The following is a 25,599-nucleotide window of genomic DNA, read 5'->3' as shown; positions in this document are numbered from 1 at the left end:
TGCTAAGGAACTGAAAAAAGACCTGTCAGATGTGGGCACTGAAGTTTCAGCTCAGACAATAAGGCGCGCACTGCATAACGAAGACCTCCATGCCAGAACGCCCAGACGCACCCCCTTGCTGACTCCAAAGAACAAGAAAAGTCGACTGCAGTATGCCAAAAGTCATGTGGACAAGCCACAAAGGTTTTGGGACAGTGTACTGTGGTCAGATGAAACTAAATTAGAACTGTTTGGGACAATGGACCAGCGCTATGTTTGGAGAAGGAAGAACCAGGCTTATGAACAAAAGAACACCTTGCCTACTGTGAAGCATGGCGGGGGGTCAATTATGCTTTGGGGCTGTTTTGCTTCTAATGGTACAGGAAAGCTTCAACGTGTGCAGGGTACCATGAATTCCCTTCAGTACCAGGAGATCTTGGAGGAAAATGTGATGGAGTCAGTCACAAACCTGCGGCTTGGGAGACGTTGGACCTTCCAACAGGACAATGATCCGAAGCACACATCCAAGTCCACTAGAGCATGGTTGAACATGAAAGGCTGGAACATTCTAGAGTGGCCATCGCAATCACCAGACTTAAATCCAATTGAGAACCTCTGGTGGGACCTAAAGAAGGCAGTTGCAGTGCGCAAGCCTAAGAATGTGACTGAACTGGAGGCTTTTGCCCATGAAGAATGGGCTAAGATACCCATAGGTCGCTGCAAGACACTTGTGTCAAGCTATGCTTCACGCTTGAAAGCTGTCATAACTGGAAAAGGATGTTGTACTAAGTACTAAATAATAATGTCACTAGGGGGTTGAATAAAACTGATAATGATGTGAGCACAGTAAAGACATTTGTGGTTATTCCATCATAAATATTATGTTATGTTTGTCTAATTTATAAGTGCCTCTTTGATATAATTGTAAATAAGATGACTGAAATGATCAAAATCAATGTCAAACTGGCCAAAACACTTTATTTCAGTGGGGGTTGAATAAATTTGATCACAACTGTAGTACTAGGGGTTAGGTGCATTGTGGATTGGGCGGTGGCCCTCTTGGAGTCCTTGGAGGGGATGCTGGAAGGTGCCCCTTCTGGAGACCTTATTGTTCTGCTTCAATGGGGGGATTCAACGCTCATATGGGCAACGCCAGTAAGACCTGGAAGGGTGTGATTGGGAGGAACAGCCTCTCTGATCCGAACCCGAGTGGTGTTCTGTTATTGGACTTCTGTGCTTGTCACAGTCTGTCCATAACGAACACCATGTTTGACCACAGAGGTGTCCATAAGTGCACATGGCACCAGGATACCTTAGGTCGCAGCACAATGATCGATTTTGTAATCGTGCCGTCAGACTTGCGACCGTGTGTCTTGGACACTTGAGTAAAGAGAGGAGCTGAGCTGTCCACCGATCACCACCTAGTGGTGAGTTGGATCAGATGGCGGGCGAGAATGCCGGACAGACCTGGCAAACGTATCGTAAGGGTTTGCTGGGAACATCTGGCAGAGGAACCTATCTGAAAGGTCTTTAACTCCCACTTCCGGCAGAGCTTTGACTGCATCCCGAGGGAGGCCAGAGACATTGAGTCCTAATGGGCCTTGTTCCGCGCCTTCATTGTAAATGTGGCGGACTGGAGCTGTGGCCGCAAGGTTGTCAGTGCCTGTCGTGGTGGCAATCCCTAAACCTGACGATGGACACCTCGGATAAGGGAGGCCATCATGCTGAAGAAAGAGTCCATTCGGGCCTGGTTGACTCGTGGGACTCTGGAGGCAGCAGACGGGTACAGGAGTGCCAAGCGGATCACAGCTTTGACCGTCACCGAGGCAAAAACTCGGGTGTGGGAAGAGTTCGGTGAGACCATGAAAAGTGATTTTCAATTGGCTCCAAGAAGATTCAGGCAACTCAGGAGGGGAAAGCAGTTCCCGACCAACACTGTATACAGTGGGGCTGGGGATCTGCTGACCTCAACTGGGGATGTCATTAGGTAGTGGAATGAATACTTTGAGGACCTTCTCAATCCCATCATCACATCTTCCATAAAGGAAGCATAGCTGGGGGATTCGAACTGGGGTTTGCCCATCACTTGGGCTGAGGTGACCAGGGTAGTTGTGAAACTCCTTGGCAGCAAGGCTCCAGGGGTGGATGAGATCCGCCCTGAGTTCCTTAAGGCTTTGGATGTTGTGGGACCACCCTGGCTGACACGTCTTAGCAACATCACGTGTACATCGGGGTCAGTGCCTCTGGACTGGCAAAGCGGGGAGGTGGTTCCCCTTTTTAAGAAAGGGGACCGGAGGGTGAATAATTTTAAGAAATTATTTCTTGGTATTCCACGTCTCCTTTTCGTGGATGATGTGGTCCTGTTGGCATCATCGGGCCACGACCTGCAGGTCTCACTGGATCAGTTTGCAGCCGAGTGTGAGACGGATGGGATGAGAATCAGCACCTCTAAAACTGAGACCATGGTACTCAGTGGGACAAGGGTAGAATGCCCTCTCTGGGTGGGAGTGAGTCCTTGCCTCAAGTGGAGGAGTTCAAGTATCTCGGGTTCTTGCTGTTCGGTGCTGCGGCTGCAGTATTGCGGACGCTGTACCAAACCCTTGTGATGGAGAGAGCTGAACCAAAAGGCAAAGCTCTCGATTTACTGGTCAATCTACGTTTCGACTCTTAACTATGGTCACAAGCTCTGGGTAGTGACCGAAAGAATGAGAGTCGCAAATACAAGTGGCCGAAAGGAGTTTTCTCCGCAGGGTGTCTGGGCGCTCCCTTAGAGATAAGGTACGGAGCATCCAGGAAAGGCTCGAAGTAGAGTTGCTGCTCCTCCATGTAGAGAGGAGCCATTTGAGGTGGTTCGGCATCTGGTCTGGATGCCACCTGGGCGCCTCCTTAGGGAGACACTCCAGGCATGTCCAACTGGGAGGAGACCCTGGGGAATACCCAGGACACGCTGGAGTGATTATATCTCTCGGCTGTCCTGTGAACGCCTCGGTATCCTGCCAGAGGAGCTAGTAAAGGTGGCTGTGGAGAGGGAAACCTGGACCTCTTTGATTAGGCTACTGCCCCTGCGACCCCAACCCGGATAAAGCGGATGAAAATGGATGGATGGCAATGGATAAGCCTCTCACCTTCTGATTGGCTGAGTGGAGGTCAGAGGTCAGTATATCCACATGCTCCTGCAGTAAAGTAGCAAGCTCCACCCACGAAAAACTACCCAGCATGCTCTGCGGCGGGTCCACGATCACACAGCCAGCAACCAGCCGCTGATAGAGAGAGTGCAGGATTGCCAGTTTTGCCTATACACACACACACACACACACACACACACACACACACACACACATGCACAATCATTTACTAGAATTTACTGACTTAAGGGTGTCTTGAATTCTGGCCTATCTGTACTATTACCTAGGACGAATTCTGTGATTCTTTGTAAGTCGCTCTGGATAAGAGTGTCTGCTAAATGCCGTAAATGTAAATGTACTAGAATGTGCTAAACCAGATGACCTAGAAGAAAAAGAGAGTGTGTGTGTTTTTCTCTCATGCACCTGTGTGAGTGTGTGTATCTGTCTTTTGGGGGGTGTGTGTGTGTGTGTGTGTGTGTGTGTGTGTGTGTGTGTGTGTGTGTGTGTGTGTGTTTACCTGCTGGTCCCTCTCGTGCTCCTGTGTGTGTGTGTGTGTGTGTGTTTACCTGCTGGCCCCTCTCATGCTCCTGTGTGAGTGTGTGTATCTGTCTTTTTTGTGTGTGTGTGTGTGTGTTTACCTGCTGGTCCCTCTCGTGCTCCTGTGTGAGTGTGTGTGTGTGTGTTTACCTGCTGGCCCCTCTCATGCTCCTGTGTGAGTGTGTGTATCTGTCTTTTTTGTGTGTGTGTGTGTGTGTGTTTACCTGCTGGTCCCTCTCGTGCTCCTGTGTGAGTGTGTGTATCTGTCTTTTTGTGTGTGTGTGTGTGTGTGTGTGTGTGTGTGTGTGTGTGTGTGTTTACCTGCTGGTCCCTCTCGTGCTCCTGTGTGAGTGTGTGTATCTTTGTCTTGGTGTGTGTGTGTGTGTGTTTACCTGCTGGTCCCTCTCATGCTCCTGTGTGAGTGTGTGTATCTTTGTCTTGGTGTGTGTGTGTCGTTCCTTCTCCTCCTCCCAGCTGTGTGTGACGCTCTGAAGGTCTATCTGCGCTCTCTCTACAGCAGCTGCAGCGTCTGCAACGTTCCTGCGCAGACGCTTGACCTCCTCACACACACACGCACACCGTGCCTCACACTCCTACACACAACACACACACACTCACCTAATAAGGGTGTTGGTTTTACATTAACATGTGTGTTTCTCTATAGAACAAGAGATGATTCTATTCAGCTGTGCTTTCTCAGTGCAGAAACTCATGAGTCATCTGGGTGACGTCTGTGTGTGTGTGGGGGGGGGGGGGGGGGGGGGGGGGTCACCGTGGTGTGTACCTGGAGCTGCTACCCCAGCAGGTACCAGCATTCACCTGCACTACAGCAGTACCGAGATCCACACAAACTCATACATACCCACTCACACACACACACACTCACACTAACATACCCACTCACACACAAACACTCACTCACACACAAACACTCACACTAACATACCCACTCACACACACACACTCACACTAACATACCCACTCACACACAAACACTCACTCACACACAAACACTCACACTAACATACCCACTCACACAAACACTCACTCACACACACTAACATACCCACTCACACATACTCACTCACGTACACACACACAAACACACACACACACAAACACACACACACACAAACACTCACACACACACAAACACTCACACACACACAAACACTCACACACACACAAACACTCACACACACACAAACACTCACACACACACAAACACTCACACTCTCTCACCTGGGTAGTTCTTCTCTGCTCAGTGATGATCTGCTCTTTATCTTTAATTTCACTGTTCAGCATCTCCACCACCTTCACCAGGTCCTTCAGCTACACACACACACACACACACACACACACAATCACACACACACACCAGAACAAGAGCCTGTGTTCTGCAATGGCTAGGTCCAGCATGAAAGTGTGTTTTGACAGAGAGATATCTGTGTATCTTTGTAGCACCTCTGTGTGATACTGGTGTAAGGTTCGTCTCAGAATATCCATCAGAACAGATGGACTGCATTTATCTCCATCCTCTAACACACACACACACACACACACACACACACACACACACACATAGAGGAATGCATATGTGAAAAACAACATACTGTATAACAAATGAAATACTATTTCTGAATTCTACTGTTTCCATCATGCAGGTATTTTAACTCGAGAGGTTTGTATGCATATAGTCACCTGTACAGCTGGCCTGTGGTGCCCCCTGGTGGTGATAGTGTTGCAATAGCTGCTCCATTTCTTTAAGAAGTGTTTCATATGCACCCTGAACACAGCCAAGCTCCTTCTGAACCTGAACATACACAATATACACAACATAATTTAATAAGAATAATTTAATAAGAAATTAAATAAGGTTGACGGACCCTGTGCAGAAAGAGGGAAACAAGTGAACAAGTGAAAGAGACACAAGAGTGGGGATATTAGACAGAGAGAGATAGAGAGAGAGAGAGAGAGAGAGAGAGAGAGAGAGAGAGAGAGATAGAGAGAGAGAGAGAGAGAGAGGAATGATCAGTTCCAGACCTAGGGATTATGGGTACCAGGAACAGAGAGCAGGGGCTTATAGGAAACAGGAGGAGAGACAGCAAGGGATTATGGGTACCAGGTTGAGTTCCTGTTGATTCTGCATCTGTCCTCTCTCCTGCTCCTGTAGTTTGAGTGAGAGCTTAGCTGACTCCGCCTTCTCCTGTTCCAACTGACCAATCAGCCCAGCTGATGCTGCTTTTTCGTTATCCAACTGACCAATCAGATCCGTCTTAGTGCTCAAGTATTCCTTCTCTAGTCTACACAAGAAAAGTAAAGATAAATAAATAAATGACTCACAGATCCAGATGAACTGGGGGCTCTACTCCTCCATCTACACCTCCATCTACTCCTCCATCTAGTCCATCTGCACCGTCATGTAGTGGAAGGATCTTTATCCACACATCACACACGTGTGATCACTGATGTTTGATTACATACAGTCAATACATGTTGTGCCTTTACGCATGTCTTACTGTTAGAGTTGATGGTGTGTGTGTGTCTCACCGTTTGAGTGCGTGTGTATGTGTGTGTGTGTGTGAAAGACTGTTTGAGTGTGTATGTACGTGTGTGTGTGAGTGTGTGTGTGTGTCTTACTGTTGGAGTGTGTGTGTATGTGTGTGTGTGACTGTTTGAGTGTGTATGTACGTGTGTGTGTGTGTGTGTGACTGTTTGACTGAGTGTGTATGTGTGTCTTACTGTTGGAGTGTGTGCTGTGTGTTCTGCACACACTCTCTCTCATGTGTGTACGCTTTCTCCAGTTCTCCAAACTTCTGCCTGATGAGCTGCAGACTGAGCTCCGCCTCAGCACAACCGCTCTTCTCCAGAGAGAGAGACGCTTCCACCTCCCTGAGACGCAGCTGCACACACACATACACACACACAAACACAGTCAGTCAATTCACAGCATTTCACAGAACAGTCACACACACCTTTGAACAAACACACTCACACACACCCTTCCACACACCTGTGAACAAACACACACACACACACACCTGTGCTCACACTCACACTCACCTGGATGATCTCAGAGTTGAACTTGGACTCCAGATGAGCAGCTCTCTCTGACTCAACATTCTCCTCCATATCCTTTATTCTCAGCATGGCTGACTGCGCGCGCGCACACACACACACCACACAGACACACACACAGCACCATGGAGAGAGAGGATATGAGAAAGCTGGAGTCTCCAAGCGGACTTCCCTGGTTCCTCCACCCTGTCTGTGCTGGTTCTCACCTCCACGTCTTTCCTCAGTTCCTCCACCCTGTCTGTGCTGGTTCTCACCTCCAACTCTCTCCTCAGTTCCTCCACCCTGTCTGTGCTGGTTCTCACCTCCACCTCTCTCCTCAGTTCCTCCACCCTGTCTGTGCTGATCTCACCTCCACCTCTCTCCTCAGTTCCTCCACCCTGTCTGTGCTGGTCTCACCTCCACCTCTCTCCTCAGTTCCTCCACCCTGTCTATGCTGGTTCTCACCTCCACCTCCCTCCTCAGTTCCTCCACCCTGTCTGTGCTGGTTCTCACCTCCACCTCTCTCCTCAGTTCCTCCACCCTGTCTGTGCTGGTTCTCACCTCCACCTCCCTCCTCAGTTCCTCCACCCTGTCTGTGCTGGTTCTCACCTCCCTCCTCAGTTCCTCCACCCTGTCTGTGCTGATCTCACCTCCACCTCTCTCCTCAGTTCCTCCACCGTCTGTGCTGGTTCTCACCTCCACCTCTCTCCTCAGTTCCTCCACCCTGTCTGTGCTGATCTCACCTCCACCTCCCTCCTCAGTTCCTCCACCCTGTCTGTGCTGGTTCTCACCTCCACCTCTCTCCTCAGTTCCTCCACCCTGTCTGTGCTGGTTCTCACCTCCACCTCTCTCCTCAGTTCCTCCACCCTGTCTGTGCTGGTTCTCACCTCCAACTCTCTCCTCAGTTCCTCCACCCTGTCTGTGCTGGTTCTCACCTCCAACTCTCTCCTCAGTTCCTCCACCCTGTCTGTGCTGATCTCACCTCCACCTCTCTCCTCAGTTCCTCCACCCTGTCTGTGCTGGTTCTCACCTCCACCTCCCTCCTCAGTTCCTCCACCTTGTCTGTGCTGGTTCTCACCTCCAACTCTCTCCTCAGTTCCTCCACCCTGTCTGTGCTGATCTCACCTCCACCTCTCTCCTCAGTTCCTCCACCCTGTCTGTGCTGGTTCTCACCTCCACCTCTCTCCTCAGTTCCTCCACCCTGTCTGTGCTGGTTCTCACCTCCACCTCTCTCCTCAGTTCCTCCACCCTGTCTGTGCTGGTTCTCACCTCCACCTCTGTCCTCAGTTCCTCCACCCTGTCTGTGCTGGTTCTCACCTCCACCTCTCTCCTCAGTTCCTCCACCCTGTCTGTACTGGTTCTCACCTCCACCTCTCTCCTCAGTTCCTCCACCCTGTCTGTGCTGATCTCACCTCCACCTCTCTCCTCAGTTCCTCCACCCTGTCTGTACTGGTTCTCACCTCCACCTCTCTCCTCAGTTCCTCCACCCTGTCTGTACTGGTTCTCACCTCCACCTCTCTCCTCAGTTCCTCCACCCTGTCTGTGCTGGTTCTCACCTCCACCTCTCTCCTCAGTTCCTCCACCCTGTCTGTGCTGGTTCTCACCTCCACCTCTCTCCTCAGTTCCTCCACCCTGTCTGTGCTGGTTCTCACCTCCACCTCTCTCCTCAGTTCCTCCACCCTGTCTGTGCTGGTTCTCACCTCCACCTCTCTCCTCAGTTCCTCCACCCTGTCTGTGCTGGTTCTCACCTCCACCTCTCTCCTCAGTTCCTCCACCCTGTCTGTGCTGGTTCTCACCTCCACCTCTCTCCTCAGTTCCTCCACCCTGTCTGTGCTGGTCTTCAGCTCTGAGGTCTTCACTCTCAGTTCCTCTGTTTGTCTGTTTCGCTCCCTCTGCGTTTGGGACAGCCTTTCCTGGAGCTTCTGCAGGGTGTCCTTCTGTTCCTACACACACACACACACACACACACACACACACACACACACACATAGAGTTACACATTTACAACACAACACACATTACATAATAAATTACACTTACACACACACACACACACACACACACACACACACACACCCAGTACCTGCAGCAGGGTCTGTAGCTGGCTCTTGTCAGCCTGGAGCAGGTGGTTCTCTGCACTGGTGCTGTGCAGCAGTCGGTCCCTCTCGCGCAGCTCCGCCTGGAGGCCCTGCTGCTCCTCCTCCCGCGCCTGCCCAGTGATCTCCAGCGCTCTCTCCAGATCACAGGCTCTCTGACGCAGCTCCACACTGAGGCCTACACACACCGACACGCGCAGCAGAGCAGAAGAGACATCAGAGCTAGAGCTGTTACTCAGCTGGCCCCAGCTGACACTCCAACACCATTTATACCAAACCGCACAATTAGTTTGGAATTTAATATGAACTAAAGGTGACACACACACACACACACACACACACACACACACACAGTAAGCTCACCCTCCAGCTGCTGGTTGTGTTTGAGCAGAACAGCCATTTTGTCCTCAGTGCTGGTTTTCTGGAGTGAAGCGTCTCTTTTTGCCACGGCTACCTCGTACTCCAGCGTCTGCCTGTGAGCCTCTCCTCTCTCCAGCAGGGCGCGCAAGCGAGCAAGCTGTGCCTCATAGGCTGACACCTGCAGCCCCAGAACCACAGTATCAGTGCAAAGCCACGCCCACAGCCACTAATCATCAGTAATAAAGGGTCTGTTTACTTGTGTCACAGTCAGAGCAGTTAAACAGCATGTGAGCCCAAGGGAAACACTTAACCAATAGGACAGTTAAACACCACAGAACCTCCTGAACTGTTACGCGATGCTGATCAAACACATCAAGTCTTCAAAGTCTCCTTACTAAACGTCCGCTCACTCACAAACAAGTCTTTTATAATAGCTAAATTAATTGAAGATTACTGTCTGGACTTTCTTTTTCTAACAGAGACTTGGCTTGATAGCAATGGAGCAATAGTGCTAAATGAAGCTTCACCTCCCGACTTTAACTATTTTAATGTCTCTAGAGTAAATAAGAGAGGTGGTGGTGTTGCATGTTTTTACCATAAAGCATTCCGATGTAAGCAGATCTCATTAGGGGAACATCCTACATTTGAATATCTGGCAGTGCAACTCAACAGTACTTATTCAGTTCTTTTTATTGTTATCTATCATCCTCCCAGACTACATGCAGATTTTCTTGAAGATTTTGAAGAAATGCTTTCAAGGATTTTAATTGATTTTGATTATGTTTTAATTGCTGGGGATTTTAATATTCACATGGATATATCCACAAATCCAATCACTTCAGAATTCATGAGGATGCTTAACTCTTTTGATCTCATACAGCATGTATCAGGCCCAACTCATAAGCATGGCCACATTTTAGATTTGGTCATTTCTAAACGTATAGAGGTTAATAATACTGAAATTACTGATGTTGCAATCTCTGACCATTTTGGTGTATTTTTCAACATGTCATTATCTACTAGAACACTCAGTGAAAAGCGCACAATAACCAAGCGTTATCTCAGTGCTGGCAGTGCCGTGGCCTTCACAGACATGATACAGTCCCTCCCTCCCCTCTCAGAAAATGGGTATGAGCTAGTTGAAACATTCACACACAGAGTTAGGAACTGTATTGATGCTGTGGCACCAAAGGTAACTAAAATAATCTCTGGTAAAATTAAGATGCCCTGGAGAAACACTCCATCTATTGTAAAATTTAGGCAAGATTGTAGGCAGGCTGAGAGACGTTGGCGAAAGTCAAAATTGCAAGTACATTTTGATATTTATAAAACAACATTGCAGAATTACAACAGTGAAGTGAAATCAGCAAGGAAAAACTATTTCTCTACCTTAATCAATTCATCCAATAATAACTCAGCTGTCTTGTTCAGAAGCATAGATCAGCTAGTAAACCCCACCTCCTGTGGCTTCCCTGAGACTGTTTCAGTTGAAAAATGTGAGGAGTTTGCTATATTTTTTTAGGGACAAGATTACTAGTATAAGGCAGAACATAGCAACAAGCACTAATAGACCATCAACCCTTATATCAGTTACTCAGCCTAACTTTAATATGTCTTATTTCCAAGAAGTTGACATGGTAACACTACTTGATGTGATTTCATCACTAAAATCCTCTACTTGTGAACTGGACCCTTTACCAACAAGCTTTTTCAAGCAGGTTCTGAGCTCATTAGCAAATGAAGTTCTAACGATTGTTAATCAGTCTCTGCAATTGGGTGAATTCCCTAAAATTTTTAAAACTGCAATGGTTAAACCACTATTAAAGAACAGAAATCTTGATCCCACAATTCTTAATAATTATCGACCTATATCTAACCTTTCCTTTCTTAGCAAAATCATTGAAAAAGTAGTGTCAATTCAGTTGAATGACTATGTCAAAGTAAATCAAATAAATGACACTTTTCAATCTGGTTTCAGAGCTCTCCACAGCACTGAAACAGCCCTAGTTAAGGTAGTAAATGACTTGAGATTGAATAAGGATGCAGGCAAACTCTCAGTCCTTTTTCTGCTAGATTTAAGCGCCGCTTTTGACACCGTTGATCATGAAATACTTCTTGATCGACTACAGAGCTGGGTAGGCCTTAGTGGCTTAGTCTTAGACTGGTTTAGATCGTACCTAACTGGGCGTGATTACTATGTAGCATTAGGTACCTCTTCCTCCAGACGTCAAAAAATAACTTGTGGCGTCCCCCAAGGATCAATTCTTGGGCCGTTACTATTCAACCTATATATGCTTCCGTTACCACACATCATTAATAAACATGGTATTAGTTATCATCAATATGCAGATGACACTCAACTTTATATTTCGCTAGAACCTAAAGCCCTAAAATCAATTTGCTCACTGTTTGACTGCATAGATGATATACAGACATGGATGTCTGACAATTTTCTGCAGTTAAATAAACAGAAGACAGAGGTTCTTGTTCTTGGCAGTGATTCACAAAGGAATGATGTCCAGACTTATTTAAATCAAATGAATCTGAAAGCCAGACAATGTGTTAAGAACCTGGGCGTCACCTTTGATAATGAGCTCAACTTCAAATCACACATCATGACTACATGCAAGACAGCTTACTTTCACCTTCGAAACATCGCTAAGGTCCAAGATATGCTCTCTCCTGCTGACAGTGAAAAACTTGTCCATGCATTTATCACATCAAGGCTAGATTATTGTAACGCTGTTCTATCTGCTCTTCCAAAGAGCTCTATTTCGCACCTACAGCGAGTTCAGAACGCGGCTGCAAGGGTTCTGACCCGCAGGAGAAAGAGAGATCATATTACACCTGCACTCCACTCACTGCACTGGTTACCTGTCAGCTTTAGAATAGATTTTAAGGTTCTAGTCATGGTTTTTAAATGTCTTCATGGTCTTGCCCCTCTTTACCTAAGTGAAATGATGGTTAGATATGTTCCAGTCAGGTCTCTCAGGTCTTCAAACAGTAATCTACTGGTGATTCCTAAAAGCCGATTAAAGATTGGCGAGGGTGCTTTTAGCCACTATGGCCCAAAGCTCTGGAATTCTCTTCCTGAAGAGCTCAGAGGCATTTCATCCTTGCATAGTTTTAAGAGCAGTCTCAAAACATTCCTGTTTAGATCCGCTTTTAGTTAAGAAACTCTGTCTTAATAGTTTTATCTTATTTACTTTACTTTTTATTATCTTACTTCACTTTTTACTTTTTATGTTATCTTAATATTTTTATCTTTAATTTCTTTTAACATTTTCTTTTTGTCTTTTTGTCTTTGTCTTATCTCCTTTTAATGTTTCTTTTATTTATACTGTAAAGCACTTTGAGTTACATGTATGTATGAAAGGTGCTATACAAATAAAGATTATTATTATATTATTATTATAAACACCACAGAACCTCCTGAACTGTTACGGTCAGTTCAACACCACAGTACCTCCTGGTTGTACTTGGCGGTTTGTTCTAGCTTGTCTCTCTCCAGCTGGGTAACCTTCCATCTCAACTCCTCCTCTTTCTCACTGCCACACCCCTCTCTGTGTAGCTGACCAATCACCTCTCTCAGCCTGCATAAGATAAAAAGAGGTCAGATAAAATAACTTTACAACGAGAAAGAAAATCATTTCATTGTTCATGAAGGATCATAATTGCTAGTGTTATCATATCATAGTGTTATCATGCATATCGCTAGTACAAATACTATTGTAACTACCTGTTGACATCCTCCAGAGAGCTGTGATCGGGCTGGGTCGTGGCTCGAGGACGAGACGCCCGGAGAGCGGCTTTTGGCTGCCCGCCATCCCTGCGCTTGGTCCGGTCACGGACACGATCTTCATGTCGCTGGCGTGTGGAGGGCGGTCCGGTGGACATAATGTCACTGTACTGTGAATGCACTAATAACCTAAAACACCAACCAGAGTGGACACCACTGATTACTGAGGACAGGCCTACATGGATCCAACCATCATATAGCTAACTTTAGTTAAAACTTCATTCCCTATGCAGTTATGTATATCTAGTTAGTTTGTGTTATGTAGCAAGGTAACTAGTTAACTGCTGTGATAGATTCTATATTATAAAACATATATAAAGCTATATACATTTATGGATTTGGGGCATTTAGCAAACGCTTTTATCCAGAGCGACTTACAAAGTGCTTTGCCTCTGATCACAGAATTCATCCAATAATAGTACAGATAAGCCAGAATTCAAGATACCATTAAACCAGACTACCACTAAACTACAGGAGTCAGTGTCAGTAGCGTTCCAAAATAAGGTTAAAACTTGAACTGGAATTAAAACTGATACCCAGAAGCGCAAATAACTCCAGACAGATAAACCTGCAGTTGAAAGACTAAAGACAACAGGTGTTGAGTGCTGAGTTAGTGTTCAGTTAACTACTCAACACAGTCTCCACTCTAACTACCTGATAACAACACGGATTCAGCTACACACTTCTGTTGTCTAAAGCGGTCTGTTATAACGTTTGTGAAACATAAAACACGGTTACAATAACAACACTTCCTGTTAATATCAAACACTTGTGCAGTTATCCGACCAGCTGCTCTCAGTTTACTGGGATTTATTTAGCCAGAGGCAGTTGCCTAGCAACAGGGCCGCTGATCGCGAGACCCTCCGGCGGTGCTAACGCGGAACAGCAGCATCACTTTATCTCACAGCAAAACTAACAAATACACCGTCGCGTCAGGGTTTAAATGCGCTGTACTAATAAATACACCGTATTCGGACGAAGCAGACAGTGTGCGTTTTTCTAAAGTGCCGCATATAGCACCGAAACGCCACGGCGGACATTTCTACATTTCTAACCTCGAGACCAACGACCGTTTGAATCTGACGCCATTAGCAGCTGGTAAACATTGGCGGAGACGTCACTTCCTCCGAGATGAGGCTGACGTCACTTCCTCCGAGATGAGGCTGCTGGCGCCACCTGTCGGGCCGGAGTGGTGGTGCCCAGGCAGAGGCGACCCCACTACATCATGTGTGCGGTGTAAATTAAGAAGCGCTGTTGCGTTTGAAGGTTGAGATCGTTAAAATACATTTAAAGTCTAGACTCTAGAGCTACACTAAATGCAGGCTACAGAACTAACATGTTACGATCAGACTAAATGCAGGCTACAGAACTAACATGTTACGATCAGACTAAATGCAGGCTACAGAACTAACATGTTACGATCAGACTAAATGCAGGCTACAGAACTAACATGTTAAGATCAGACTAAATGCAGGCTACAGAACTAACATGTTACGATCAGACTAAATGCAGGCTACAGAACTAACATGTTACGATCAGACTAAATGCAGGCTACAGAACTACAGGCCCGTAGCCAGGGGGGATCGAAGGGTTCGTTCGATCCCCCCCCCGCCCCTGCACCCTCTACCGCACCCGCACCCTCCCTCCGTACACACATGCCCCTCAAGATAGGTAGGCTATTCAATGAATGAATTGTTAATCTCCGGTGAATATACAGACAAACAAATAAGGACAGCAACAACAGACTCACAACAAACTTATAACAGTGTTGCCAACTCTCACGCAATGAGCGTGAGACACGCGCATTTGACCGTTTTCACACGCTCACACGCCATACATCCGATTTCTCACGCTGAAAAAAAATCTAGTTTATTTATCTTCGATCTACATCTATGATTCGGGTTTCCATCCAAACCTTTCGAAAAAATAATGCGCAATTTCCAAGTTTCGGCAGAAAAAAAATGTGAATTAAGCCTTGTTTCCATTCATTACAGTTATGCGAATAAACTTTAGATCACGTGAGAGGACGCCAAACAATAGTGGTTTTACGTCCATCTGGCAGTTACGCATTTTTGCACGTTGAGGTTGTGAAACATTTTTTTCTTTTCCTTTTCTTTACATGGAGAAGTTAAATTCAATTTTTGCTCTCTCCAGAACTGTTTTTGTATGCATTTGCCATCTTTACATCGCGATCATGTACAGAACCACTTGACTTGAGGCACGATACGTCATCGTTTATGCGAAAAACCCTTTTCCATCCAGTTTTTCCGAATTTTGGCGATGCGATAGTCTAACTTTTCCACCTCCTCCTAGCGTAAACATCTTTTTGCGATATTTGGTCTTTTTCCATCCAGCTTTGTTCATGCGCATTTTCAAAATGCGCAAAAAACCCGGTGGATGGAAAACCCACTGAGTTACTAGTTCGCTCTGGCGCCAATCACTGGCGATCGATCGCTATAGGCGCAGCATAGAGGAAACATATAAGACATAACCCCCCCCCCCCTCACTCCACTTTCGGGGGAAAAAGATCCCCCCCATCACAATGCTGGCTACGGGCCTGAACTAACATGTTACGATCAGACTAAATGCAGGCTACAGAACTAACATGTTACGATCAGACTAAATGCAGGCTACAGAACTAACATGTTAAGATCAGACTAAATGCAGGCTACAGAACTAACATGTTAAGATCAGACTAAATGCAGGCTACAGAACTAACATGTTACGATCAGACTAAATGCAGGCTTCGGAACTAAGATGTTAAGATCAGACTAAATGCTGACTTCGGAACTAAGATGTTAAGATCAGACCAGAGACAGACTCAAGTTCTTATTTATACATGAATCATGACAATGGTCTCATGGGCAGTTTTAGGGGCAGCAGTGTGAGACCACACTAGAACAGAGGTCAGTGAGTGTAGTAGCTGTTTTTCTACTAATTTAGAAAAGCCAAGTCAACATGTTGACAACAGAAATAATAATAATAAATATTTGTGTCATAATTTTATGTATATATCATATAAACACAGATCAAAGTGCTTTGTGTCCAATAAAAAGACATAATACGCTGTTAGCCAGGTAGGATCTCACAGCTCTGCCTGGAAATAAAACTTGATTTTTTATTGCAAACTTTTTGCAAAAAGGATTGAAGTCACACGTGGTAATGTGGAGCCAATAACGAAGAGACAGTCACACAGTGAGTTATTTATGCAGTAAAAACAGGAAACGTTTCATGAGACCAACAATCAAACAGCTTCTCACAGAACATCACCAGGCAGCTCGTGTGTTAACATGTTTCACAGAGTCCAGGCACAGCAGAGTTAAACAAGCTCAGTCATTTCCCATCTGAATTTCCCATCACATTTCACGGTGTGGATTTGTTCTGTCCCCCCAGCAGCTCACCTGATTTCACTTCATGAAGAATCTGGATGATCAACTCAACCAGATACTTCTTTTCTCAAGTCAATAAACTCGATAAGGAAAGATTGCATTAAACGTTATTTGTATGCATTCTGTTTGTGTTTTCTCCATTCAGATTTAACACTCACAGCCCAGATAAACAACTCTGCGTAGGCTGGCTGGGTCTAAAATGATTAAAACATTAGGTGCATTTTATTTTCATTGGGGTGTGGCGTTTAACAGGAGGTGGTATGTCTGGACGAGGCCCTGCTCCTGCGATCTCCTGACCCTGGGATCAGTTCATGGCTCATATGCGTGCAGAGCCATTGCGAAACCACCTCAGTGAAAAGGCTCTGGCCTGTACCTCCTCCCGTCCACCAGGTGGCGGTGGTGCCCCGTCTGTCCGCCGAGCCGGGCAGAAGAAGCGCTCCTCCATGAGCGGGAGAGGAATCCGGTGTCCTGCATCAACACGGTGGTGAAGGGGTGAATAATCTGGCCGGAGGTCGCCACGGCAGGACCACGCCCGTCTTATCCGTACGTACTCACCCACGGAGGCGCTGTGGTCGCGGCTAGGCGGCGGGGTTTATGTGGCGGGTGTGCGGGATGTGTTGTGTTGAGATGGCGACCCTAACACGGGGGGTGGGGGGTAACACGGGGCTTCAGGACGGCGGCTGTGTGTGTGTGTGTGTGTGTGTACATGTGTGTGTGTACATGTGTGTGTGTGTGTGTGTGTATATATGTGTGTGTGTGTATATATATATATATATATATATATGTATGTGTGTGTGTGTGTGTTTGCATGTGTATATATATATGTGTGTGTGTGTGTGTGTGTGTGTATTTGTATATATGTGTGTATATAATATGCTAGGATACGATCTGAAATGACCAATACTGTGGGACCTAGCCGAGTCTACTGCCCCTCTGCCCCTTTAACGTAGAAGTGAAACTGTGAGTAATATTCAGTGTTTTGGTTGAACAGATCAAGATGAAGTCTAAAGTGATAAAGCACAGCTTCAACCCTGGAGACCTGGTGTTCGCCAAGATGAAGGGTTACCCATTCTGGCCCGCTAGGGTGAGTGTGTTTCACACAGTCTTCGTATAACCTGCAATGGACAACCTGTAAGTCCATGTGTCCATATACTGCGTGATAAATACATGAATATGAATCATAAGGACCTACTTAATGCTGCCAGTGGTCGCGTAGCTTAGAGACGTCACTGGACATTTGTTTTTGTATGGAGTGAATGAGTAATGACAGAATGGTGAAGAGTCCTGCCTGCAGTCTGACTGTGGGCTAGTAGATCAAAGACCAGCTGCTCACCGTGTTCACGTGCCTTGCAGATCGCAGAGGGCAACGCCCCCCAAAACAAGATCCCAATCTTCTTCTACGGAACGCACCAGACGTGAGTAGACACACCCCATCACAAACGTGAGTAGACGCACCCCACCACAGACGTGAGTAGACCCACCCCACCGCAGACGTGAGTAGACCCACCCCACCGCAGACGTGAGTAGACGCACCCCACCGCAGACGTGAGTAGACACACCCCACCGCAGACGTGAGTAGACACACCCCACCGCAGACGTGAGTAGACACACCCCACCGCAGACGTGAGTAGACACACCCCACCGCAGACGTGAGTAGACCCACCCCACCGCAGATGTGAGTAGACCCACCCCACCGCAGATGTGAGTAGACCCACCCCACCGCAGACGTGAGTAGACCCACCCCACCGCAGACGTGAGTAGACCCACCCCACCGCAGACGTGAGTAGACGCACCCCACCGCAGACGTGAGTAGACGCACCCCACCGCAGACGTGAGTAGACGCACCCCACCGCAGACGTGAGTAGACGCACCCCACCGCAGACGTGAGTAGACGCACCCCACCGCAGACGTGAGTAGACGCACCCACCACAGACGTGAGTAGACACACCCCACCGCAGACGTGAGTAGACACACCCCCACCGCAGACGTGAGTAGACCCACCCCACCGCAGACGTGAGTAGACCCATCGCATCACAGACACTGCAGTTCTGGTCTCTGTGCATGTTTACCACTGGACACCTGCAGACGCATATATGTCGATTTATGAAGATTTGTTGTGTAGAGGCTGAAATGTCGCCAGCACATAAAGGTCACTGTTACACGTGAGCACTGTTACACGTGAATACTGTACACGTGAGCCTGTTAAATGTCCTTTCCCCAGTGTGCATGCAGTAGGCCTTGATTATTTACCTGTTTAATTTGCATATTTAAGGAGCTCTGGGGTGGAATTCAGTTTAGCCAGATAGGTTTAGTTCAGCATGAAGGATTGTCCAATAGGAATGTCCTTAAGCTCTTCTCCTGTTGGACAGTCTTGAACTGGAGTTACCTGTTAAACCCTTCTCTGTGGAGTGCTCTCGTGTGGCGTGGGGTGCTCTGTGGTGTGGAGGTGTTTGACTGTGCTCGTGCTCTGGATTGTGTTGCAGGACCACGCTCGTCCCTAAAGACATTGTCCACTACTGGCCCAACAAGCAGAAACATGGCAAGCCCATCAAGCGTTGGGGGTTTGAGAAGGCCATGTGGGAGATCGAAAATGACCCTGGAGTCTGTCTCAAAGGTCAAAAGGTCAGGGCTCACCGCATACGTCAGTCTTGTACACACCTGGTGTACGTTTTCCTTTGTTTTTTAACTGCCTTCATTTAACTGCATTTAACTACTGTAACGAGAGCCTGTGGGAATGTTCCTGTTTGTTCCAAAACTTTCTCTCTGTCTCTGTTTCTCTGACAGAAAGCGGCTGTGGTGAAGAGACTGCAGGAGAGTCGGCAGGCGCAGCAGACGGGTGGTGTAGGGGAGCCCCGCCCCCAGCAGACGGGTGGTGTAGGGGAGCCCCGCCCCCAGCAGTCGGGTGGTGTAGGGGAGCCCCGCCCCCTGCAGTCGAGTGAGGCAGCGTCTCTGACGGACTCTGCGTCACCATGTCCTCCACCGTCCACACCAACCACCGGCGAGACACCGGAGAGGAACGGCCCCACGCCGGTGAAGAAACAAGCGCCCGAGTCCCAGCGCAGGAGAGAGACACCTGCAGGAACGGCTGGCAGGACACGGGACACGGAGTCCAGGACGGTCCCGCTTTCCAGAGAAGCTCAGTCAGCCTCCATCACACCTGTGGAGAGGGAGGAGGCGTCAGCAGGAACCACAGCCCCCGTGACTGTGGGGGAGTCTCTTCCGGCTAAAAAGGCCACAGTAGCAAAGAAGGCTAGTGCAGCGAAGAAAGATGTAGTTAAGAGAAACACTCTCTCCAAGACGAAGAAAGCCGCCGTTGCTAAGAAAGGCTCAGCGAGGAAGCCATCAAGAGCCAAGCTGAAGGTGAAGCTCCCCCCCCTCACAACCAAGAAGCTCTCTGAAGCAAGGAAAGTAAGGACCGCCTTATACGTCCACACCCTGAGCAACGGGGCGAGTGATTGGTTACGGGGTTTACGGGGCGAGTGATTGGTTACGGGGTTTACGGGGCGAGTGATTGGTTATGGGGCTTACAGGGAGACTGGTTACGGGGTTTACGGGGCGAGTGATTGGTTACGGGGTTTACGGGGCGAGTGATTGGTTACGGGGTTTACGGGGCGAGTGATTGGTTACGGGGTTTACGGGGCGAGTGATTGGTTACGGGGTTTACGGGGCGAGTGATTGGTTACGGGGTTTACGGGGCGACTGATTGGTTACGGGGTTTACGGGGCGACTGATTGGTTACGGGGTTTACGGAGCAACTGATTGGTTACGGGGTTTATGGGGCAAGTGATTGCTTATCGTGTTTACGGGGCGAGTTATTGGTTATGTGTGTGTTATTGTAAGGCCGTGTATTTGTGTCTGATACTGACCCGTGTGTGTGTGTGTGTGTGTGAGAGATATTGAACTGATTAAGGGAGTGTGAGATAATGACCTGTGTAAGGATGTGTGTGTGAGATATTGAACTGAGTAACGGAGTGTGTGTGTGAGATATTGACCCGTGTAAGGGCTGTTTCTTTCCGCTGTGTCCTCAAGTCCCGTGCTGTGGAGGCGGAGCCTGGTCGCGACCCACAGGATAGTGGGAGACGACTGCGGGGAAGAGACGTGTCTGACCTGAAGGAAAACGTCCCGCACTCCACGCCAAAATCTCGCAGCCCACCAGGTGCTCTTTCGTTCTAGGCAATGAGAAGTCACCTCGGACAAGTTCAGACAAATGAGAGTTCGGGGTTTGAGCGAGAGAGAGTTAATCTCCAGCAGGTTCAGACTAATCAGAGCTCATCTCTCACTGGACAGGGCAGGGCAGTCGTCGTCTTCTTCCTAATGGGTTGGGTTTGTCTGACACTGACGGTTTTAATGCTTTTGCAGAATTAATCCTTTCAAACCGTCAGCTGGTTAGAAGTCCTGTAGATACGCCGTTGGTAGCAGTTCTTGCGTTTCTACTGTTAATTTTCCACACAGATTCACAGTGAGACGTTTACTGTGTCTCTGTTATCAGCCTCGAAGAAGAGACGCGGTGAGGACAGACGCGGTGAGGACAGATGCGTGGAGGACAGACGCGTCCCCTCACGGCCCCAGAAGAACATGAGGAAGCGGAAAAGAGGAGAGGCAGAAAAGGAGGAGGAAGAGGAAAGTGGGCGGAGAGAATGCACGAGCAAACTGCTCCGGCGTGACCCCCACACGCCACGGGTGGAGGAGGGGGAGGGGCCTGTGAGGGTGGAGGAGGGGGAGGGTCCTGTGAGGGTGGAGGAGGGGGAGGGTCCTGTGAGGGTGGAGGAGGGGGAGGGTCCTGTGAGGGTGGAGCAGGGGGAGGGGCCTGTGAAGGAGGGGGAGGGGCCCACGAGGGTGGAGGAGGAGAGCAGGAGTGACGAGGGAGGCGAGATGGAGGTGGAGCAGAGTGACAACAGACTGGCGGACAAAGGGGAGGAGACAAAGGAAAAGGGGCGGAGCCCTGCAGCGGAGGAGGACGGAGAGGCGGAGGGAAATTCCCACGACCAGGAAGAGGACAAAACCACCGAAGACGAGAAAAGGGAACTGGTAGGGAACCAGGCACCAGCGGAGGGCGCCACACACAGCCTGAAACTGAGTCTGTAGCACATCGTGGAAATAAAACATTTTCCCTTTTATAATTGGTGTGTGTTTCTGATCTCCCTTTACTCCCTCCCTCCCTCCCTCTCTCTCTCCTCCCTCTCTCCCTCCCTCCCTCCCTCCCTCCCTCCCTCAGAGGAGTAAGGTGCTAGCGGAGCGCAGGTCCAGTGTGCTGAAGTCTCTGCAGGGTCTGGTCACCTCCAGGGGGAAGCGAGAGGTCCAGAGTGAAGTGGAGGTGAAGGGGTGTGGCATGGTGACAAGCCACGCCCCTCTGGACGACAGCACAGACTCCACCTCCCAGACACAAGAACAGCAGGAGGAAGTCAAAAAGTCAGGGTGAGGGCGGGGGTTCTGTGGGGGGCGGGGCTCTGCGTGGTGGTCATGTTAGTATGCGTCTATTTACACCAGCGCGACACACACACACACACACACACCCCAGCGTGAGAATGTGTGTTCTCTGTTTGCAAGCAGGTTGAAGCTAGAAGAGGATGTGATGGACATGCGCAGAGGTGAGACACCATCGTCACCATCACCATGATTATCACCATTATCACCATTATTACCATTATTACCACCATCACCACCATCATCACCACTATCATCACCACCACCACTGCTACCACCATTATTACCTCCTCCATCATCATTACCACCACCACCATCATTCAACATAGTGACTGTGTGTGTGTGTGTGTGTGTGTGTGTGTGTGTGTGTGTGTGTGTGTGTGTGTGTGTGTGTGTGTGTGTTTCAGATCCTGCTCTATCCGTCACAGACTCTGTGTTGTACAGACTGCATGGCGATATTAGAATCTCCATGACCCTCGACAACCCTGTAAGTCTTTCACACACACACACACACACACACACACACACACACACACACACACACACACCCCATCAATCGCACACACAGACATATACACACACCCCATCACTTGCGCACACACACTCTCACACACACATACACACACCCCATCACTTGCACACACACACTCTCACACACACACACACACACACACACCCCATCACTCACACACACACACACACACACACACACACACCCCATCACTCACACACACACACACACACACACACACACCCCATCACTCACACACACACACACACACACACACACGGTTCTGATTGTAAGGCAAGCACATGTCAGTCTCATCAGTTTCATCTTTGGCGTATTTGTATAAACACTCAAGTCTGGTTTGAGTGTGTATACATTTGAGTGTAATTGTTTGAGAATTTGTGGTGAGCTACTCAAACTGATCAATATCCTCACTGGGAATCAGTGATGTGATCAAACGAGATGTAATAACGGTGTGTGTCAGAAGCCTCGTTGTCAAAGGGAAGGCTGTGTGTGAGCGCCCTCCGGTGGACGCTGTAAATGTCAGTGAGGTTTTGCAGACCGGGATCTTAAAAATCCGACGTTCAGTCGTAGATATGCACCTCTAGTACTGAAGCAGACCTCTGAGAGAGCCCAGTCTGTCTAATGCCTTTTTCTGGTTTACTGGCACTACACCTGCATGAATTAGACTGTGTTTAATGTAAATATTATTCATACAAGAGCAATTCCAGCTGAGCTCTTTGCAAATGATATGCAAATGAAGCACAGTGAGACTGGTGCCTCAGTTACACTCAAATCACTCTCCCTCCCTCCCTCTCTCCCTCGCTCTCTTCCCCCACATCTCTCTCTCCCTCCATCCTCTCCCTCCCTCCTCTCCCCCCACATCTCTCTCTCCCTCCCTCTCTCCCTCGCTCTCTTCCCCCACATCTCTCTCTCCCTCCATCCTCACTCTCCCTCCCTCCCCCCTCTCCCTCGCTCTCTTCCCCCACATCTCTCTCTCCCTCCCTCCTCTCCCCCCTCTCCCTCCCACCTCTCTCTTCCCCCACATCTCTCTCTCCCCCCCTCCCTCTCTCTCCCACCATCTCTCTCTCTCTCTCTCTCCCACCATCTCTCTCTCTCTCCCACCATCTCTCTCTCCCTCTCTCTCTCTCTCTCTCTCTCTCTCTCTCTAGGATGTGAGTAAGTGTTTGTCGGCCCTTGATGAGTTGAGCACTGTGTCCGTGTCTTCTCGTCACATACAGAACCACAGTGAACTCATCGATACACTGAGAAAGGTACACACACACACACACACACACACACACACACACACACACACACACACACACACACACACACACACACACACACTACACACACAAACACACACACATCCACACAAACACACTGAGAAAGGTACGCATACATTTTACATTTACGGCATTTAGCAGACGCTCTTATCCAGAGCGACTTACAAAGTGTTTTGCATCTGATCACAGAATACATCCAATAATAGTACAGATAAGCCAGAATTCAAGACACCATTGAGTCAGACTACTACTAAACTACAGGAGTCAGTATCATTACCTAGTGTTTTGCAAGTTAGACATTTGCCAAGAAGCACAAATAACCATAGACAGACATACCACTTGCTGTTGTTCTTAAATTGTATCAACTGAGTTAGTGCTCTGGTAAGAACTCAACAAACAGGTGAGTCTTCAGTCTACGCTTGAAGATAGCAATAGACTGCAGTCCTAGCAGCTAATAAAAGATCGTTCCACCATCTTGGAGCCAGGACGGAGAATAGTCTGGAGCTTTGTCTTCCATGAGACTTTAAGCATGGAGTTTCGAGTCGAGCCAAGCTTGAGGTTCTGAGTGTTCGCTGTACGGATCGGCTTTTTACCATGGACATCATGTAGGGAGGGGCCAGTCCATTTTTGGCTTTGTAAGCAAGCATCAAGTTTTTATATCTGATGCGTGCCGCTACTGGAAGCTAGTGAAGAGAGTGTAGCAGAGGAGTCACATGTGAGAACTTGAGGAGATTGAAGACCAGTCGTGCTGCAGCATTCTGAATTAGTTGTAGAGGTCTGATGACCCGTAGAGGAAGACCTGCAAGTAGGGAATTGCAGTAGTCCAGCTTAGAGATTACTAGAGTCTGCACAAGCACTTGAGTAGCTTCCTGTGAAAGGAAGGGTCGTATTCTCCGTATGTTGCAGAGGAGAAATCTGCAGGATCTGGTCCGCTTTGAAACATGTGTTGAGAAGGACAACTCGTTGTCCAACGTTACACCCAGGCTTCGAGCAGTTTCTGATGGTGTTAATAAGGTGTTCTCAAAGGAAACTGTGAGGTCCTTGTGTGGGTTTGGGGTTCCTGGAATGTACAGAAGCTCAGTTTTGCTAGGGTTGAGCTTCAAATGGTGAGCAGTCATCCATGAAGCAATATCTGCCAAGCATGCTGAGATACGCCTAGAAACCTGGGTGTCAGAATAAGGGAAGGAAAGAATTAGCTGGGTGTCATCAGCATAGCAATGATAAGAGAAACCATGAGACAAAATAATGTCACCAAGGGAACGAGTATATAAAGAGAAGAGAAGAGGGCCTAGGACTGAGCCTTGGGGGACTCCAGTGGAAAGTTTACATAGATTGGATGTAGATCCTCTCCATGTTACCTGATAGGAATGGTCTTCAAGATATGACTGGAACCATTTCCAAGCAGAGCCAGTCACACCGAGGCTAGAAAGAACAGAGAGGAGGATGTTGTGGTTGACAGTGTCAAAGGCTGCAGAAAGATCTAGAAGAATTAAAACTGATGATAGCTTGTTAGCCTTGGCAGCATGGAGCTTCTCGGTCACTGCTTTGAGTAGTTTCTGTTGAGTGTGCCCATTTGAAACCAGACTGATTAGGATAATGGAGTTGGTTCTGGGTGAGGAAGAGAGATAATTGGTCATAGACTGCTCGCTCCAGAGTTTTTGATAGAAAAGAAAGAAGTGATACCGGTCTGTAGTTGTTCATGTCAGATGTGTCAAGTGTTGCTTTTTTCAAGATTGGTACCACACTTGCCATCTTGAACACGGTAGGCACATGACCCAAAACTAAGGAGTTGTTGATGATTGCTGAGATGAACGGAAGGAGTTCTCTTGACATATTCTGGAAAAGAGTGGAAGGAATTGGATCCAGTGGGCATGTGGTAGAATTGCTAGAAGTCAGAAGTTGATGTATCTTGTCTGAGGAGAGAGGGGGGAAAGAAGCCAAGGAGTTGAGTGTTGGGTTAGATGTACTAGTAGGAAGGTTGGGAGCTGGGGAGAAGGACTGATGGACTGCTGCAATCTTCTCTTCAAAGAAGATGA

At 48.0% G+C, this 25,599-nt stretch overlaps 3 protein-coding genes across 6 annotated transcripts in view; 2 read left to right on the top strand and 1 right to left on the bottom strand.

Moving 5' to 3' along the window:
• The window catches only part of ccdc171 (coiled-coil domain containing 171), a 41,557-nt gene extending 26,525 nt beyond the window's left edge, over positions 1-15,032 (bottom strand). Inside the window, exons 1-14 of one of the 4 annotated variants that reach the window (XM_076986094.1) lie at positions 13,332-15,032; positions 12,894-13,082; positions 12,621-12,747; positions 9,158-9,332; positions 8,782-8,972; positions 8,495-8,641; positions 6,705-6,797; positions 6,384-6,544; positions 5,764-5,944; positions 5,343-5,454; positions 5,106-5,179; positions 4,884-4,973; positions 4,034-4,234; positions 3,105-3,272 (exon numbers count right to left, since the gene is read on the bottom strand). In XM_076986094.1, the coding sequence (XP_076842209.1) occupies positions 3,105-3,272; positions 4,034-4,234; positions 4,884-4,973; positions 5,106-5,179; positions 5,343-5,454; positions 5,764-5,944; positions 6,384-6,544; positions 6,705-6,797; positions 8,495-8,641; positions 8,782-8,972; positions 9,158-9,332; positions 12,621-12,747; positions 12,894-13,051 (1,878 nt within the window). In that variant the 5' untranslated portion in view covers positions 13,052-13,082; positions 13,332-15,032. The remainder of the gene's footprint in view (positions 1-3,104; positions 3,273-4,033; positions 4,235-4,883; positions 4,974-5,105; positions 5,180-5,342; positions 5,455-5,763; positions 5,945-6,383; positions 6,545-6,704; positions 6,798-8,494; positions 8,642-8,781; positions 8,973-9,157; positions 9,333-12,620; positions 12,748-12,893; positions 13,083-13,331) is intronic. The other 3 variants (XM_076986096.1, XM_076986095.1, XM_076986097.1) reach the window with 3 other exon arrangements.
• A 1,695-nt stretch (positions 15,033-16,727) lies between these two features.
• LOC143486708 (uncharacterized) lies at positions 16,728-21,201 on the top strand. Its single transcript, XM_076986068.1, has 8 exons — positions 16,728-16,885; positions 17,334-17,426; positions 17,696-17,757; positions 18,826-18,964; positions 19,127-19,750; positions 20,372-20,498; positions 20,832-21,070; positions 21,178-21,201. Exons 2-8 carry the CDS (start codon positions 17,340-17,342, stop codon positions 21,199-21,201), a joined length of 1,302 nt encoding a protein of 433 aa, XP_076842183.1. The 5' UTR covers positions 16,728-16,885; positions 17,334-17,339.
• Positions 21,173-25,599, top strand: part of LOC143486780 (uncharacterized) — an 8,620-nt gene continuing 4,193 nt past the window's right edge. Inside the window, exons 1-5 of the mRNA XM_076986213.1 lie at positions 21,173-21,370; positions 21,558-21,757; positions 21,893-21,930; positions 22,174-22,253; positions 23,447-23,548. Coding sequence (XP_076842328.1) covers positions 21,215-21,370; positions 21,558-21,757; positions 21,893-21,930; positions 22,174-22,253; positions 23,447-23,548 — 576 coding nt within the window. The 5' untranslated portion in view covers positions 21,173-21,214. The remainder of the gene's footprint in view (positions 21,371-21,557; positions 21,758-21,892; positions 21,931-22,173; positions 22,254-23,446; positions 23,549-25,599) is intronic.

Source organism: Brachyhypopomus gauderio, unplaced genomic scaffold, assembly GCF_052324685.1.
Source record: "Brachyhypopomus gauderio isolate BG-103 unplaced genomic scaffold, BGAUD_0.2 sc45, whole genome shotgun sequence".
NCBI classification, from domain to species: domain Eukaryota; kingdom Metazoa; phylum Chordata; class Actinopteri; order Gymnotiformes; family Hypopomidae; genus Brachyhypopomus; species Brachyhypopomus gauderio.
This window is presented reverse-complemented; position numbering and strand designations above follow the sequence as displayed.

Excerpts from the sequence above, each read along its gene's own strand:
- LOC143486708 (XM_076986068.1), top strand. The coding sequence starts at position 17,340 with ATGAAGTCTAAAGTGATAAAGCACAGCTTCAACCCTGGAGACCTGGTG. Across the intron at positions 17,427-17,695 it reads ACCCATTCTGGCCCGCTAGG|ATCGCAGAGGGCAACGCCCC; the intron begins GTGAGTGTGTTT and ends CGTGCCTTGCAG. Across the intron at positions 21,071-21,177 it reads TGGAGGAGGGGGAGGGTCCT|GGTGGAGGAGGAGAGCAGGA; the intron begins GTGAGGGTGGAG and ends GGGGCCCACGAG.